Genomic DNA, 18,542 nt, shown 5'->3' with positions numbered 1-18,542 from the left:
ACCTTGTGCATGCATATGACTAAGATTTATGACTAAAGCTAAATATTCACAAAGAACTACATGTAACGGTGTTTACACAAACATTATGATATCAACGGAGTAAAGCTCCAGAAAAGGCGTAGTGAAGTTTCTACATTCGTCTACAAGTGAATTTTGCGTAAACAAGAAGCTAGTAAAATGAAAGATACGCCAATTTGGTTATTTAAGTACTAAGACACAGATCAGCCTGATAAACGACAGAAGCGTATGGAAAATAAATATGACAGAATAATTTGATTGACCGTTATATTTCAACTTTCCCCACCGATGAGTTAGTTCAGAATTATTTGTTAACCCTTTAATGGGCCATTTTTTTCTAGTCATATTATGTTAAAATATTTTTAGGCTTGAAATTAGAATAAGAAAAGGGATTCATTTAGCTTATTAGATAAATTTAATTTGATTAATTAGTTAATTTGGTTCATTAACAATTACGTAACAAATCAAGACATATCATTTTGTCTGAGATAAAGAACTGAAGCATCTAAGTTTCTGACTTACTCAAAAATTTTGTCAGAACTTATGCCAACCTACATAATTTCATACAAAGATTGATAAATTTGGTGAGAAGCATCCTTCCCACGGCCCTAGAAAGGGTTAACTGGATCCGGAAAAGGCTGAAAGTTTTAAAATTATCTGCAAAAGAATTGTATTCAAATGAATCTTTAGAGATAAATTTCACATTTTCTAAATTCGTCATGAAACCAGCATAAGCGAAATGAATTGAGGGATCTATCGATTGGAGAAGAATCCATCGTAGTATCAGCCCATATAAATATATATCATATATTTCAATCTATACTTATAATAAAGCTCAATGTGTGTGTGTGTGTGTGTGTGTGTGTGTGTGTGTGTGTGTGTGTGTGTGTGTGTGTTGGCGCTCTACAGGCCAGGTCATTTGACATACAGCTACCAAATTTGGTACATGTATACCTTAGAGGTCGGGAATGTGCACCTGGGGTCCCTTTTTTTGAAATTTTAATTAGAATTTTAATTATTAATTAAAAACTAACTTTCCCGCCAAAAAATCTTCCATTTTCCCCACCGCCAACTTTTTCGCCAAAATAATCTTCCATTTTCCCCAACGCCAAATGATTTAGGCTTTAGTTCTTTTTTTCTCCCAACAGTAATGAGGCTAGGGTTAAGATTTTTCGGCGGATTATTTCAAACGATTCTGTTTATTTTCTTAATGTTTTATGCATTTAAAATTAAACATTGTTAATTAATCCATGTTTCAGATTCATTCTGAAGTACTTTTGAATTAAAATAACACAGAATAAAGGAAATTAAAAATGTATAATCTGCATAGCGTTACCCCAACTGGAGTAGAAAAATTCACTCATTTGCGTTACCGTAAAAGGCGAAGAAAATTCACGCATGCGCACTGTGTTCTGATTGTTGGCATGGCAACCATTCTCAACGGACGATTTAAATTACTTTTAGGTCAGTTGTATGCTTTTGTAAGTAAATTGTATTTATGTTAGTTATATATTTTTTGTATATGCTTATAGTTTGAAGTACATCGTTTTTTAAGTAGTTTTTTTTAACCTGTTTTCAATGATTTAAATTATTTTTAGGCTAATTGCATGCTTTTGTAATTAAATTGTATTTATGTTAGTTATATATTTTTTGATATATGCTTATAGTTTTAAGTACATCGTTTTTTAAGTAGTTTTTTTTAAACCTGTTTTCGACCGATTATTTTAAACGATTCATTTTATTTTCTTAGTGTTTGATGCATTTAAAATGAAACATTGTTAATGAATCGATCCGTTCATGATGAATCTGAGAAAATTTTGTTGACAAATTCTTGAGATATTATATAAATTAAGAAAGATATTCTTTAGTGCCCATAAAGTTTAAACGCTCAGTGACTCTATTATCAGTAATCATATTATTAAAAAAAATTCTTTGTTTCAGTAAAAAATATTATTATATTAATTGCAGATTAATCCTTTACACCTTAATTTAAAGCATAAATTCTATGAGGGGTAACAGAAAATGAGAGAGATACATATCACGTTATGACTGAAGGCCTTTATAATATTATGAGTGAATTATATGACTATCAAAATTTGAAGTTTTAAAATATTTTGCTGAAGAATCTATGAAAGTTGGAATTGCATAAAATATTTAATTATTAAAATTTTAACGAGCATTAAGATTGGCGAACCGGCTGGTCGCCAAAGGCGGCTAGTATTAAGATAAATTATCCTAATTACAAATATTAGAGCAAATTAACAAAGGAGAAACATAAAAAAAAATATCTAAATAAATTTCTATGGAAATATTTCAAAAAAAATGCGGATTATTATTAAAAGAAAGGTAGGAACGGAATCTAGTTAGAAAATGCTTAATATGGAAATATATCCACTTTATCAATAACACTTTCATAATTGTACTGAGAATAGATTCTTATTCTTTTATTTCTGTTTTATTACGTATAATGATATCTCTTAATCTAATTTAAATCTTAATTAGTTTCATATTTTATTTTAAATCAGTCCATACTACTTTATTCTAAAATGTTCTCCTCTTTCCCGATTCAAATCCACATTTTTTATTGTGTTATTTCAAACAAACGATCTAAAAAAAAGTGCTGACTCTAATTTTCAGGCGGAAAGCGAAGGAATAAAATTTTCTAAAGGTCATGGCATTCATTTCAAAGATACACAAGATTCACTTTCTTAAACCTTATGTGTCAAAGAAATTCTAACAATATCTCTTAGTAAAAGCACTTATAGAAAATCTTCTCATGCTTTCGCTCTTGTGTTCTGATACGAACAGGCATATTCCACCTTTGCCCCCATGTATAAATCATGCTCTTCCGAGGAAAAATAAATTAAAATTGATAAAGTAAGCATGTTGGCCATTAATCTACAAAACTAAGTTATATACATGTACGTGCGTGTGTGTGTATGTAATGATACATATATCTAAATCTAAATTAAAACCTAATTAATTTCGATTTTTTTATCTTAATTTAGCCCCTATTAATTTTATTCTAAAATGTTCTCTTATTTCCTGATCCAATTACACCATTTTTTATTTAATTAACGCGCCAAGAGCTCTGTAAAAATGTTAATTCAGCGGTTCTCACACTCCGAGTGAAGGGATAAAAATCTGCCGATCTAAACAAATTCTTTTAAAAGATACCTATAATTCCCTTTAGCTAAATCGACACGTGTAAAGAAATCCTTATCAAAATCTCACAGTATATAATCATCGGAAAAATATTTATGTTGTTCTTTTCTCTTTTCGCTCTTGTATCATGCTGTAGATTGACGTACCTCGTCGCTTCTTTTTGTGCATAAATTATGCCTCCCGGGATGGAATAAAAGCAAGTTTTAAACATTCAAAGTGTCTTCTCTCTCTTCGGCCACGACTCTGCTTCAAACATATGTTTTCATTTTATGTATGTGTGTTTGAATATGAATGTTTATTTTCATGTCTTATATATGATTTGTTCGATATGTTATATATCATTGTTATGTTATATATCATTGATATATAACACATTGATATGTTATATATTATTGATATATAACACACTGATATGTTATATATCATATATCATTGTGTTATATATCATTTGTTCGATATGATGAAATTTTTCACATATGCCCTTCAAGATAAAAAGAAAACAAAAATTAAAATTATGCAAGTTTGGGGGTAATTATTATATCACAATGAACTAGTATGGAATAAAAATTAAATTAGATTCATTAATTAGTAATTAAGCAATGAGAATATTAAAATAGTGTATCCTGATTGAGAACAGACGAACATATAAAATTTCAGAAAACTCATGCATAAGAAACTTAATAGAATATCGATTACCAAATCCTCGTTATGCAAGAATGAAATATGACGAGTTAAATATCAGTGGGTAAAACTCAAAGAGCAATTAGCAAATCTGAAAAAATAATCAAGTTCAGCCTTAACGCTTCCATTCCTCAATGGTATCATGGCTTCAAAAGATCTTTCCTGACCTGTCTGAACGGATCATCAACAAGATCTTCCTTTCGGTCAGTGGGTTGAAACAAAGCGGACACGCACCCAGGGATTCTGCTCTACGCTCTATTTCAAAAACGATGGCTAACAATCTGTACCATCCTTTTAGGAAGGTTACTTGACTGACGCAAAAAATAAACCAGGTTCTATTGTCTACAGCTCAAGCAGTTTGAGACGTCGCCATTCAACAAGTGCGAGACGGGAGTTAAGTTCCCAACGACCCGATTAATTTTAGTCATCACTGTCGGCCTATTAAGCTACGTACCTAAAACAATCCAAAAGATAACTGCGATAAAAATAATATTTTAACCCTTTGTATAATCTTTCAGTTACTGTGAATGTAAAAGGCTTTGCTTGTTTTTTTCCCCTCTGAATAAAAACATTTGTCTTCAAAGTAAAAGGAAGATTGGGATTAAGTATTTTCTACCTGAAAACAAACGGTCATGTGTCAAATAACAAACAGATTCGGCAAAAGCAACAGTTCGGAAATCTTGAAAAATCGAACATCAAACTAATTTTCGATAATATCGTAAAAACTCACCATTCTCTAGAAGGGCCACAATTATCGAAACAATTAGTGATTTGAAGGACTGTCTTGTATTTCATAATAAAATAACTTGTCTTGTATTTCAGTATGTTCCGCACATCTTGGTATCAATGCTTTTTCATACAGGATAGCATTTCAAAGTCTGTCCTAGCCAGAAGCCAGAAGGAAACGCACAATACTGTATCATCCCACATGAGACGCATGCCAAACCTAGGCATGAGAGAAACTAGTAGACTAGACATCAAAAACCCTTAGAAAAATGCACCTACGTACAGCCATCATAAGCAATAGATTAGCCAATACACCAAGAACCTAACAACTGCTAGATTTGCTTTTTTCCCGAAATCTTGACCTACTCAGCAAACAAACCTTTAATTTTTATTATTTTCTTACATTCACAATTATCATTTGAAATATAAATCAATTAAATCAGAAATTCAGCAAAAATAATAATAATAAACAAATCAGGTCAATTCTATGGACAACAATTCAGCGAAAATGTTTTTGTCTTTCTCCCAGAAATTTTGAATTAGTAGGTGAACATTTTTTAGTTGTTATTCTACAGGCCAATTATGTCTTTCATCTTTCCATAGAACTTAGTCTTGTATATGTTCAACTGCGCCTTCACTTTGACCGATATGGTATGTAGCTGTTTTCCCAAGTAAATCTAGTTTGGTGTTGTCGAAGTCACCGTGGCCAGTAATATAATCACAAAGAACATACATCTAATTCATAAAGAAGTTCCCTCTATATGTTTTGTGAAAACTTTATGGAAAAATTCTTTCGTTTTTCTTCCGTTGGATATATTCTCCTATCTTCTTTGCCACATTTGGATAATTTTCTCTTTCGCTTCGCCTCTTAATTGTAGTCCAGATTTATATTCTAGATTCCTTAAACAGTATAAGCTACCCACTGGACACCACGAATTCGTGGATACGAAGTTGCCATATAAGTAAGCAGTTTCTTGCTTACCTAAAGGACATAACAAGGGTCTCGGGTTTACTCACCTCCACTCTAAAGATGGAATGCACATCCGAAAGAAAGGTTTGGACAGTGTCAGTTAATGGCCATAAGGACTCTACCCTTAATTTCTACCAATGAGGTCCCAACGATGAGTATTCAATTCATTCCAAATGCCAAGATAAGTTAAAAAATAATCTCTTTGTGATTATACAGAAAAATATATTTCCATGATTACCTATATTTAATGAGCAAAAAATGCTACACTTGAATGTAACTGCAATTTGTAAATGGCGCAATTAAATTTGTAATGAAACCAATTACCATAGCAAATTTCGATTACCCTCTTAGTAATTTGAAAAATATCAATGTGGAATTCTAATTCTCGCCATGTGTAGTCTAACTTTTTTTTTTTTTTCACACTGGACGAATCCTCTGGTATCTTAGTTTTCAAAATTTGAATACCACAAGTTATAGAGGCAAATATCTATATAGACATCTAAACTTAATTTGAATAGAAATATTGTTTCATGGCATAACAACACTAAGAATGAAATTTTGTCTTCGGCGGCAAGATTTTGTCAAAATTTAAACTTTTATTTCTTTCTTACGTTTATGAAATAGTTACGTCATCTACTTGACGATTAAAAAAAAAAAAAAAAAACTTTCTTAAGAATTGGACTACGCAACGATAAAATTGTTACATTATTTTAATCAATGCTTACATCGTGAAAACTTTTTGTAACTGAGAAACCATTTTGTGGCTCATCAGTAATTAACTCTAATTGTTCATGAAAAAAAAATCTTCATAAATTAATTCTTAAAATTTTTGTTGATTTTCTATGTTCTTTGGCATTTGTTTCAAAATCGTTTTCAAACTGTCAAAAATATCGTTTGGAAATCGTAAATGAATGAGAGTTGTCATTGTAATTTTCCGTTAACGAAAGCTGTGTTTCTGCTACATTTTTCTTTGCGGCCAAACATACAAATAAAATGTCTTATAGAAGTAGCTTTTTTTTTAATTATTATTTTAGAAACATATTTAAAGAGGCAAAAATAATTTTCGTTTTAAAGATCTACCGCAAATGTATTATCAAAAAATAAAATAAAAAAAAAAAAAAACCTCGTTGTAGGTGTCCTACAAATAAGTATTCTCCGATTCATTCACATACAAGTTGTATCCCAACGGTTGACTTTTAAAAATAGGTCCTAATACCAAGGAAAGAGCATTGGAATCAGAAACATTCTTAAAGAATTTTCTTATTTTTAATACCAATACCAAGTCCTAATACTAAGGAAAGAACATGGAATCAGAAACATTCTTAAAGAATTTTCTTACTTTTAAAAATTTTATTCAGAGTTTTCAATATTTATATATAAAAATATTTGAGGAAATTATATAGAATTTAAAGATTCGATTACAGTTTGATAGATAATAATATTTAAATAAATTTCCTTCCGATTTTCAATGATAGAATTGCTCAGATAGCAAATGAATTTCAAAAAACTTTTCTACAAGAAATGAGGTCGCGTGATGAAATAGTTACAGAAGCCATATTGTAACAACATCTATTAAAAACGACCGGAATCATATTCATATGTCAAACATACACTGTAATCACGAGATACTAATATTTACTCTTATAAAAAAAATAGAGCTCACTGACATGAATTTTAACAGCTGCTATCGCATTTAGGTGAAGTAGTAAAATATTGTACAAATGGTGACTTTGAAAGTGCACTTGAAGTGACAACAATCGTGGTGATTCATTCTATATAAATAAACAAAGTGATTCAGATGTTCAAAGTAGCTTTAAATTCGTAATAATTCGTAACGAATAACGATAGAAAAGTGCAGTTTGAACAGCAAGGACGAATAGGAAAACTTTTCTTTTCTTTTCCGGTACACAAAAATAAAATTTATAGCTAACATAGATTACATAAATATGAAACTCAAACACTAGCAAAAGCAAAGTAAACAAAGGGATAAATTTATGGAAACCGAAAAGAAAAAAAATGTGGGTCACTTTGAAAACATAATCTGAAATATATACAGGCAATAATAAAGATAACAGACTAAGCATCTCTTCTCTATTACCATCATTCCTATTTCGAAGGATATCTTGTTCGCAATGATTTATTTCCAATACAATATTGAAGCGAATCTGTGATACCGCTTCCCTACTATGTTAGCTTTATGGTTAGAAAAAGAGAATTACAAAGGGTAATGTAAGTAATGGTAATGGTTAGAAAAAGAGAATTACAAAGGGTAATGTAAGTAATGGTAATGGTTAGAAAAAGAGAATTACAAGCCTCTATGTAGAGATTCTTCATAGATGCCAAGTGAATGACTACGACCTCAGCATTGAATTTCGCAACAACAACAAAATAGCTTTATCTCTATGCTGGCTGAAATCTGCAAATTTTTCTGCGTCATGTTTCGTTGGGAGACTATAAAAAGATGAGGCATACGCGCAAGGAATAATTCTTCTACTGGAACTGAGTTTACAAAGTGAGAAGTGATCACTCAACACTATTGCTGTCATTTAAACAGTAATTTCCTGTCTGCTTGTATTGTTAGTTTTTACAAATGTTGTTCTTTGTGTTGTCTGCTTGTTTGGCTACGTTTTTATTACCTATATTCCCCTTTTTCTGGAATATTCATGGTGTAAAGCAACAATTTTTATTAACAAACTTGTTGGATTGCATTTACCTTACACTTATCGGATATTTTTCGTAACAATATTGACTCTAAACTGAAGTTATCGGAATATTGGTAGGTACAGAGCAAGATATTGAGCAGAGAACTGCTTACAAATGGTCAATTTCATGCCCCTCATAGAAGAGCCTTGTTTCATGAAAAAACACGTTTTTTTCATGGCTTAAAATATTATCGAATTCATGTTCTATCAAGCAATCAAAAATCGTATTTTGCTTCAAAAAGCAAATTCTTCGTAGGAGATATATGTTTCTGAAAGATGGTGAAATAATGAGGGTTGTTTTTTTTTTCCCTTTTTCTTTTAAGCTATCTATGTCTTTTTATTGAAGCAACGCTACATCAATTAAAGAAGCATCTGTTGGACTATAAAGTGATCGTAATATATATATCATGCCAATAAATTCTGAGTCCTTAAAAGAAACAATAATATCATATATCTCCACCTTTTCTGTACAAACATCTTTCTAGTTTCATTTGTTTACATATCTTTCATTTTCAAAGTTGTTTTACAAAATACTTTTGAATCCTCCTAATGCGGAAGCCTTTTTTTTTTTTTTCCTCCCTTATTTTAAATACTGCATTTCCATTTGTAAGTTCATCTAGTTTATTTAATAATGTTCTTCTAGCATACAAAATACATTAAAAATTACAAATTCAACAAGTTGGTGCCTATGGTTTTTTTTTTTTTTTTTTTTTTTTTTTTTTTATGAAATAAAACCATCTGCTGTAAAATTCACGAAACCAGCAACAGCATTATCTTTTTGTTTAAGAATTTTCGTATCGGTTCCGGACGATTACGGTTTTGAATTAATTAAACTTTAAAAGTTATTTTCAAAAATCAGATAAATCAACTTTGGGTTTATGAGCAATCGCGAAATATCTTTTTAAAAAAAAACTTGTTTAGCTACCATTTTCTTTCCGCTCTCATGATTTTCTTATATCATTAGTTTTATTATTATCTGGGAAAAAAACAAAAAAAACAATTTAGTATATTTATTTTTGGGAATTGTCGCAATCAAAAATAATATTTTGAAACTAAATTACAGTCTAACTTAATTAATACAAATTCCATCAATGCAAATTTGAAAACAACGCTGAATTATTCCTATTATGGAACGATATTAAAAACATGGTTAGGATAATTAAATTTGTGATTTTTTTCTTTAAAAATATGGGATTGTACTCTCTTTTATTTCATCGTAAAATTTCTCAATGTTGAGTTTTTTTTTAATTTAATTCCACGTATTGAAAAAAAAAATTAGAATTGTATTTCTTCCCTTTAAGTGGATACAAAATTCGAAGGAGATCAATAATTATCATGGAAATAGACAAAACTATAATGCAACACGTCAGATTTTAATTAAAAAAACAAAAACCTTTCTCGAAAATGAATTTTATGCAAACTTTGAGACAGAGACAGATCTATATTTTTATAATGCAGAGACTAGATACAACATTTCACCAGCCTAGCTCTTCCTCTTGTTCGACTTAATATGTAAGCAGATATATTACAAAAAGGATTTCAGATTCATCAAATTTCCATTTTGAATACATTGCTTTACAATATTTTTAAATACATTTATTACGAGAAAGTAAGATGCAAAAGAAATCAGACATTTAAAAGAATAGAGCTAATTTTTTAGGTTAATTAAGTTATAAACCTGTTTGTTAGTATTAGAAAGAATATCTTTAAGATATTAATGGATCAATATACAAATTTTGAGAAAAGACGGAAAGATCATTCAGGATAAAGATCTTCATTAAGCAATAGTTTTTTTTTTTTTATCTCCATCTACCGATGCTTTTTTATATAAAAATGAAAGAAACTCTTTCAATGATCCCAGCTTCTTAAATTCATTTATTTTAAATATTTAATTGAAAAAAACAGTTCTAATTTATATATGAGAAAAAATAATAAAATTACAATCAATTAAATGCAATTAAAATGCAATGCAATTAAATGCAATTAAAAAAATTTAATCATCAAACGAGAAAAATTCTTTGAAAATCAACGTTAAAATTTATAAATATTTCCATAAGTTCTTAAACAGCAGAATTATAAGTAAATCCATAGTCTCTATTTCTCTCATTAAATCAAGTAATTGCAAACATCTGAATGAAAATAAAAAGAAAAAAAGAAGCAGCAAAAGAAGCAAAAATTCAAAGCAGCTTTCTTATACGGCTTCAGGGCAAATTTAAATTACAGACGGCCAAGCAACAAATGAAAGAGGGAAAAAAATATTTGGGTTGCATTCCTTAATATATATCAATAACTCATTGCCATTTGAAATACACGAATACTCTATTTGAAGATCACATTTCCTCAACTGAAAAAACATCAAAAAAAAAAGTTGACAAGCCAAATTAAAGTACTAAACACAATATGTAACTAAGGGAAAAAAAGAATGGCCTTTAAAAATAAAATTATACAATATGCACGCATGTTACGTAATTATAGAATGCAAATGCAAACTAAATATTCAGACACCAATTATATAATTACATGGTTTAGTCAATTTTGAATTCCAATTAGACTATTACCAATACATACAAACACGCATTAGTTTGGAATGCGTCCTTAGCTGCCACGCACATTAAGTCGACGGTATTTAAAATAATAAGAAAAAATAGCGCACACATAACTGTAATTCTTCACTTCAAACAAAAATCATAAAATTTGGACAATTCTCATTCGTCGTTGTATTATTAAGTAACTAAAATTTATTTAAAATTAAATCCCAAGACTTGATGCACATTTGTAGAAATTTGTAATACTTCGAATATATAAATATAGAACGAAATTCCTCAGATAGAATTTGAGGAATTTCGTACCAAAATGCATATCAAAGCCATCTATCCAATCGTGAAAAAGTTCTTGCACGAGTCTGCGTTTTCAAAACTTTTTACCAAACGATTCGTGTTTCGTAACACGCTTCAATCGGGCATATGTTAAATCTGCTAGTAGCAGCTGTTCGATATACTGAACGAAATAAAAAAAAAATTAATGCAATAGAAAATATGACCGTTTCTTAAGTTGGAATAAAGATTGCAGTTCGATATTCGTACCACGATTTACAGTTCCATTCTAATTCGATATACTGAGGTAATAGTTAATAAGGTAAAGAATCCAGACGTTTTGGATTAGACAGCATTAAATTAAGCAAATTTAATTATTGTTCGAGGCTAAATTTCACTTTAAAAAATAATTCAAAGCTTGAAGAGATTAGTTTTAAATAATAATAAATCTAAAAATAATAATAATAAATCTAAAACCTCCGCAATAAAAAAAGCAAAAACATCCCAAATTAAGTAAGTGCATGCATTTACATTTTTTATTATTTCGCCTACAGTAGAAAAGTGTCCCGAATTTCAGTTAAATATTCCATTTTGTCCTAGTTTCTACTTATTATTATAAATAATATTTATTAAAATCAATTTACTAGATTTAATTTTAAAAAAGATTAGTTTTAGGGGATTTTCTTTCTTAATTTTTATTATTCACCGATTAAGGTCGAACTAATATAAACAACATAGAGTTAGTTACCCTGGAGGAAAAATAGTAAAGCAGTACACATAACATTTATCCATCTTAATACATTTCTATTAGTTTATTTTTTTCTAAATGTTTAACTATTTAAGTGCTTCAAAATTTCTTTGTCTACTTTTTTATTTTAATTTTGTCTAATTCCCCAACAAGTCAGCTGCCAGGATTGAAATTCTGAAAGAAGCTTGGAGGTCGTCATTTCTGCTTTAAAAACTCAATACATCTTTTGAATCCAGTGATGTGAGTTTCTACTATTGGTCCGAATACGATTAGATTACTTGATTCTACACATTCAAATATATGAAACAAACACATCGATTTAATGATGAAGAATGCCTATTAAAGTTTATTCACGATCACTTCACACCACGCCAATGGAGTGGTGGCACTCCAAAATGATAACTAATGCTTAGCATCGAAATAGCATGAGCGGGAAGGTGAAAAATCCAGCCTCGGCTAACTTCCTCTCAATTCAAATGGTCCGACAGACATTTAAGTGCATCGAATATCGTTTACAGTGTATTGGTCATATTTTTAACACGTTCACGTTACATGTATTTTTAAAGCGTTCAATTGACATGTATTGATCGTATTTTCAACACGTTCAACTGACTTTATTGATCGCATTTTTAACACGGTCAGCTGACATATATTAACTGTATTTTCAACAACTGATGCTAACAATACAACTGATGTGTATTGGTCGTATTTTTAACACGTTTGCTGCAATATTTTAAACCCGAGATTCGAATAATCTATCTAATTAAATGGTCTACCTAACTAATTCGGATAATCAACCTAATTAAATTTTTTTTCACTATATCTGGATTGCAGTGGAGAAAGGCTCATCTAATCTAACTAGATAATAAATGCGAATTAATAAGACAATGGAAATTAATCACAAAGGAATCATGCGGCAGCCAAAGTGTTAACCCGGGTACGCTTCAGATTTATTTATTATTACAAAAAAGTTCAATAAAAATAAGATCATCTTATTTAATTTATTAAATTAACATCTACTGTCTTACATCTTATAAAGAGACCATCAACACCAATCCCAAATTGCCCATAACTGTTGAGATCTGGCAATGGAATTATGAAACAGTCTCCAGAAGAAAAAAATTACTGCAAAATTCGTGAAAATATATTATAAATAGACGAACAAAGAAAATTAGCATAATTGTTGCCAAAGTAATTAAAAATCCTTTTCAGATATATATCTTAGTAAAAAAAAGTTTTCCAAGAAAACGAAAAAAGACAAGTTAAAAAATAGACAAATAATTAAAAAACGGTTAATCCCCATTTAGAAAAATATTTCTTCGAAATATGTGTTGAAAAAGTGGTGGATTATGAAGCAATCCACTTTCACGCTTGTGAGAAATATGCTGAATACTGATGGTCTCACAGAATAACAAGGTTCGAGTTGAAAATCAAGAAACCTGATGTGATGTAGGAAAACACGGATGGCAGGTTTTCTGTGAATCTTGCTTTTAATCCGAGAAATCTTCAGGAGAAAGGGAAATCTGATTTCACGGCGAAATGAGCTTCCGATACAAACTCGGCAACACGCGCCTGCTCGAACTGATTGAGATTATTAACCCAAAAACAACACAGCCGTATCGCACAGATATACCGAGAACAACGACTTTCACTCAACCCATAGCCAAAACGCACTGATGCTGGAGGTAAAATGAAAGCACACAATCCCATTTATGATATGCAAAGAGCTTAAGGCGAGGCTTTCATTTTTAGTTTTGAACAAAGTTCTTATAAAACTTGGCCATTTTCTGAAACTCCACCCATCCCCCAAGGAAAAAGCCCATATTAATCATTGAATTTTAACAATAATAATCTACCTTGGTTTAAATGCAAATATGTAAATTTCATTTTTATAGAAAATTTATTTATTATTTATTTTTCCAGCAACAAGTTTCGCAGCATACGCGATTTTTAATCTATCATGATGCTACAAATGTTATTTAAGGAAAAAAGCAAGGTCTCTGACAATTTTTCGAAATTCAAAAATTAATTAAAATATGGCAATCAGAATCTTCCTAAAATATTATCACACAAATATGATTTTAACACTGTCTTCAATAATCACCCTTTCAATAGTACCAGTATCAATTCCGGACAATTTTTTCTGTGAATTTAATAATTTTTAAATTTACTTTGGCAGGCAATCTGTAACAATATTTTTATTATAATGATGAAATTCACACTTCTGTCAACGTAATTATTCGAGCGCTAATGTTAAAATTAAAATAAATTGTTTTTTTTTTTTTTTTTTGTTTGTTTTGCAACTCCGAAATAAGACTTCGGCTCTCGATTTTATTTTATGTACTTTTTTTTAAATTTACATAAGCAAAAACTTGTAATATATCAATTCCGTTAAATTCAATTTTTTTAACCTTATCAAATCAAGTGAAATTTTACACATTCCATATAAATAGTTTAACAGCCAGTAAAGCCAATATTCCCAGTGAAAAAGCTGGTCGCTAAAAGCGGCTAGTCACATATAAAACAGAAGATGCATATATTTGTGTGCCACAAGAATCACTTCATAAAGACGAATAACAGACAAGGAAATCGAGTCCATTTTTAGGTTAATTATTACATTTACAATTTTTAAAATTAATTTTTTTGAAAAAAATTAAATGAAAAAAATACGATAAAATCATTATTTAAGTGAACTCGAAACAGGTTTATATTTCCGGTATATTCTACGGTATTTCCGGTCAGATGCAGTAACACCCAAAAACGATTTTATTTCGGATCATGGTGATAAAAAGTTGGATTATGAGGAACGAAATGACTAAAAATATTTTGTATAATCAAATCTGGAAATATAATTGCTGTAATAGAATCAATAACATTAATTACAATGAATAAAATACGATTTTAAGTCTATCCTGGGTAAAGCTATAGAATAACGCTAGCAATTTATTTAAGTTACGCCAAAAGCAAGAAATTAGCATTCACACGACACATCATAAATTGGACATATACCACATATAATCAAACAATACAATTATTTCGGTAACAATTGTTCAACGACACATTGACCAGTTTATGTAGAAATTTATTTCGTCCTTGAGCAATATACTGTCACGTGTATATGTCACAGGACGAACATCGGTATAAATGCGTGATGTCACTTCCGTTGGAAAATATTTGCTGAGCTTTAGGGATGAATAATTAAATAATTATTTAAATTTACACTCATCTTCCGCTTTATAAATTTTCATGTGCTGCAATGCAGAATTCGCTGAGTGTAGTTAAACATTCTCAAAAACAAATCGTACGGTATCTGATAAATTTATATGTTATCAACGATTTCTCTAAAATGTAAAAAACTAAGACTGTGTAACTTTATGTTCTATACAGTAGAATAATAACAATTAATGTGAACGTTTTTTATTATTAATATTATTTAAAATGCTTATCAATATCCAATGAAAAAATAATTTTCATCTCAATATTTTAAAGGGAAATGATATAGTTATATCCTTCCAATGTTCTTAAATTTCCAACACTTGCACAAGAATTTTTCATCTTAGAACAACATAAAATTTTCAATGTATTCATAGCTAGGAAAATTTTTTCACCACAAGAACTACAAGCTCCCTATAAAAAACTTGATTCATTATGAATTTTAAAATCAATAAGCTAATTTCAGGTTATCAGTTTAGAATTCAATGAAATATAAATTATAAATTTTACTTTATAATAAAATTTTACACAAACCCAATATGAATACTGTTCTTATGCATGTTAGATTTGAAGAAAATTTTGATTTTCTTTACTTGAATTATTTATGAAAATAATTAAAATATTATGGATTTTCAAGGATTGCATCTATTTTTTTTTTCGAAAAGTTAAAGCAGTAAATCAAAATGATATGCAGTAAAAATTAATATATTCCAAATTCATAATAGAGAATTTGTACTAAATCATAGTAAGCCTGCCAATTTGTATATAATGCTTGTTACTTCGGCAAATAATAAAATAGTAAACTTTTTTTTTTATCTGCAAAAGGAAACTTTGCTTGCAATTACAAGAATAAACTGCATTTTTAAAATGTCTCTCTATAGATTAAAATATACATTTTTTTTTTTAATTTTGAAATGAGTTTTGCATTTTTATAAATTTAATATGAATTTTAATAAGTTCATCAAACTGATTATTTATCAATAAATACAGTTAATCTTATAATTTCAAGAAAATAAAAATATTTACACAAACAAACAAAAGTTTACTATATTTTCAAAAATATAATAAAAATAAAAATATAAGGGATCTTAAATGTCATTGCACACATCAATCGTATATGTTGCTCAAAGCATGTCATTTTTCTTTAGCTCCTTAGTAATTTTCTTCATTTTGAAAAGTAAAATATAACCACTTAATAGTTTTCCTATAACGCACTCAAGACTATTGAGGAGGACACCTATATACTTCCACCGTAACTTCTTTTCATGAATTTTGTAAAACAAGATAATTTTCTTGCTCTTTAAAGATAAAAATGTGATCCTGTAAGATAAATTTTTGGAACATAACATGGTGCATTATAATATAGTTTTACTCTATATTCTAATGAATAGAAGATGCTACAAGACTAACAAGTGTAATAAATTTTTATAATAAATTGGTGCATTTATATAACAATTAATTAGCACTAAAACTACATTAAAGATATAATTTTTTCCTACAAAATGGAATAAAAAAAAACTATAGCATTGCATTTTCTCACAATTAATTAATCAATACATTTTAAGCAAACAATTGCACAATATATTACAACTAGTTTGATTTTGGATAGTAAATTTTAAGCAATTTGTCACAGTTTTTGATAATGAATCCTAATCTATAGAGGGGATTTTATTCTTTATTGCATAATTTTATTTGAAAGTAGCATATAATAAAAAGTCAATTTACAGTAAAATGCAATATGTTGCTGATTACCAAAAATTTAATTCTTCAAATTGTAATTCATCTGTTTTGATAACACAAAACCATTATAATTTAGAGACATCACAATATATATATACAAATGTTATGAAATACAAGTAATTAAATTAGACAAGTATATAATATTTTCTTGTTGTTCATGTTACTCTAATGGAAAGATCATTAAGTTAAACCTGCGTAAATCTCCAAAATAATAGTTGAGTACTATTGAACATAACATAACAGAATCAATTTATCCCCAAAATTAGATTTTTGTATTTAATCAGTTTATCTTAATCATACATTAAACAAGTTTTGCTTTGCAGAAAAAAAATCTTAGAAAAATTATTTATGCAAAATTTGAAAAGGATAACCAAACTGCATACATAACAATTTTTAATAAAGTGATATATTTAAAATAGCATATCACAGAAAACAGTTTTCATTTATTGAACACAAGATAATTATTAACATCAGACTATTTCAAAGCAGAATTTTTTTTTTTTTTTTTTTTTGGACCACACATAATATAGCGTATATTCTTTGATAACAATTTGTTTTAATATGATTGATTGACTGAGGGATTGTTGAAATATATACTCATAAAAAATCAGTTCATCTTAACTTTTCTTAATTTTGTTTTCAATTAATATGTTTTTCATTTTTTTTTTTAAATCAAACACAAAATTAGAAGTATTAGGCAATTTCATAAAACATAACTGAATTTTGTCATTCACATGGATAATTTATTGAGTTCTCAAACTTTTAATTCATTGACCCAGATTTTTTTTTTCCAAATCACAATAATGTGATAACTTTGATTCAAATATCTAATCAAATTTATTGCAAAAAACTTTCCAATAATCAACAAAAGGAATAAAATATTATAATGTATTTCTAGGTTTCCTTTAAAAAAATATAAATGATAACATAAACATCTCATTCTCTTGGTTAAGTTAATAGTCTTTAAGCATTATATTTTAAAATCTTTACATTTAAATTCATACTTAAAAACAATTATATACAAAACAAAACATACATACTTTAAAACAATTATACAAGTTAGAATAATTATATTCAATCCATTTATGTTGAAATGAAACTATTCTGTAGTTAAAATAAACCCTATTAATAGAAATCCGGAAACTAAACAACATTTGACATTAATTTAGACAAAATGGATAAAATAAAAGTATAACAAGAGTATAAATGCAAGATGTACCATAATCGGAAAAAAAAAATGTCATAATATTAGATAATAGTTTTAAATAAAAATGAAGAATAATTAAGGCATTTAATTATAACTACACAAAAAATAAAATTTCAACCCTGAAATTTAAAACTATTTAAACTGTTTTTGCAGAATTCATTTTTCTAACTAATTTATGCAAATCATTTTAATCTAATTATCAGCAAAGAAACCAATAAGTCATCTTTGTAAAAAGTAATTTTAAAACACACCGCATAGAATAATGCAAATAAATGTAAAGCAAAATAAATAACAATAATGAATTTTTCTTACCTGTCACCTGTACATGAGTAGGACTCCACATATTTACTAATCACTCACTGTAAAATTCCTATGCTTCAACCGACTAGCACAATTGACTCAACATTATTACACTATATACTCTAGACAATTCAAGAAAGACATAATATCCTTTTGTTTTTATTATGCAGTCACTTTAACCACACATCAAAACTGTAATAAAGTTATAACAACAGTTGCGACTAGAATGAAGAACGACCAAACTAAACCAATCGCTGAA

General features: G+C 28.6%; 1 protein-coding gene across 1 annotated transcript in view; it reads right to left on the bottom strand.

Moving 5' to 3' along the window:
* The window catches only part of LOC129975867 (rab11 family-interacting protein 1-like), an 88,070-nt gene extending 69,528 nt beyond the window's left edge, over positions 1–18,542 (bottom strand). The window contains exon 1 of the mRNA XM_056089122.1: positions 18,296–18,542. Within this exon, the coding sequence (XP_055945097.1) occupies positions 18,296–18,326 (31 nt within the window). The 5' untranslated portion in view covers positions 18,327–18,542. The remainder of the gene's footprint in view (positions 1–18,295) is intronic.

This window comes from Argiope bruennichi, chromosome 7, assembly GCF_947563725.1.
Source record: "Argiope bruennichi chromosome 7, qqArgBrue1.1, whole genome shotgun sequence".
NCBI lineage: Eukaryota > Metazoa > Arthropoda > Arachnida > Araneae > Araneidae > Argiope > Argiope bruennichi.
The sequence above is the reverse complement of the archived record's forward strand: the minus strand, read 5'-3'. Positions and strand labels throughout refer to the sequence as shown.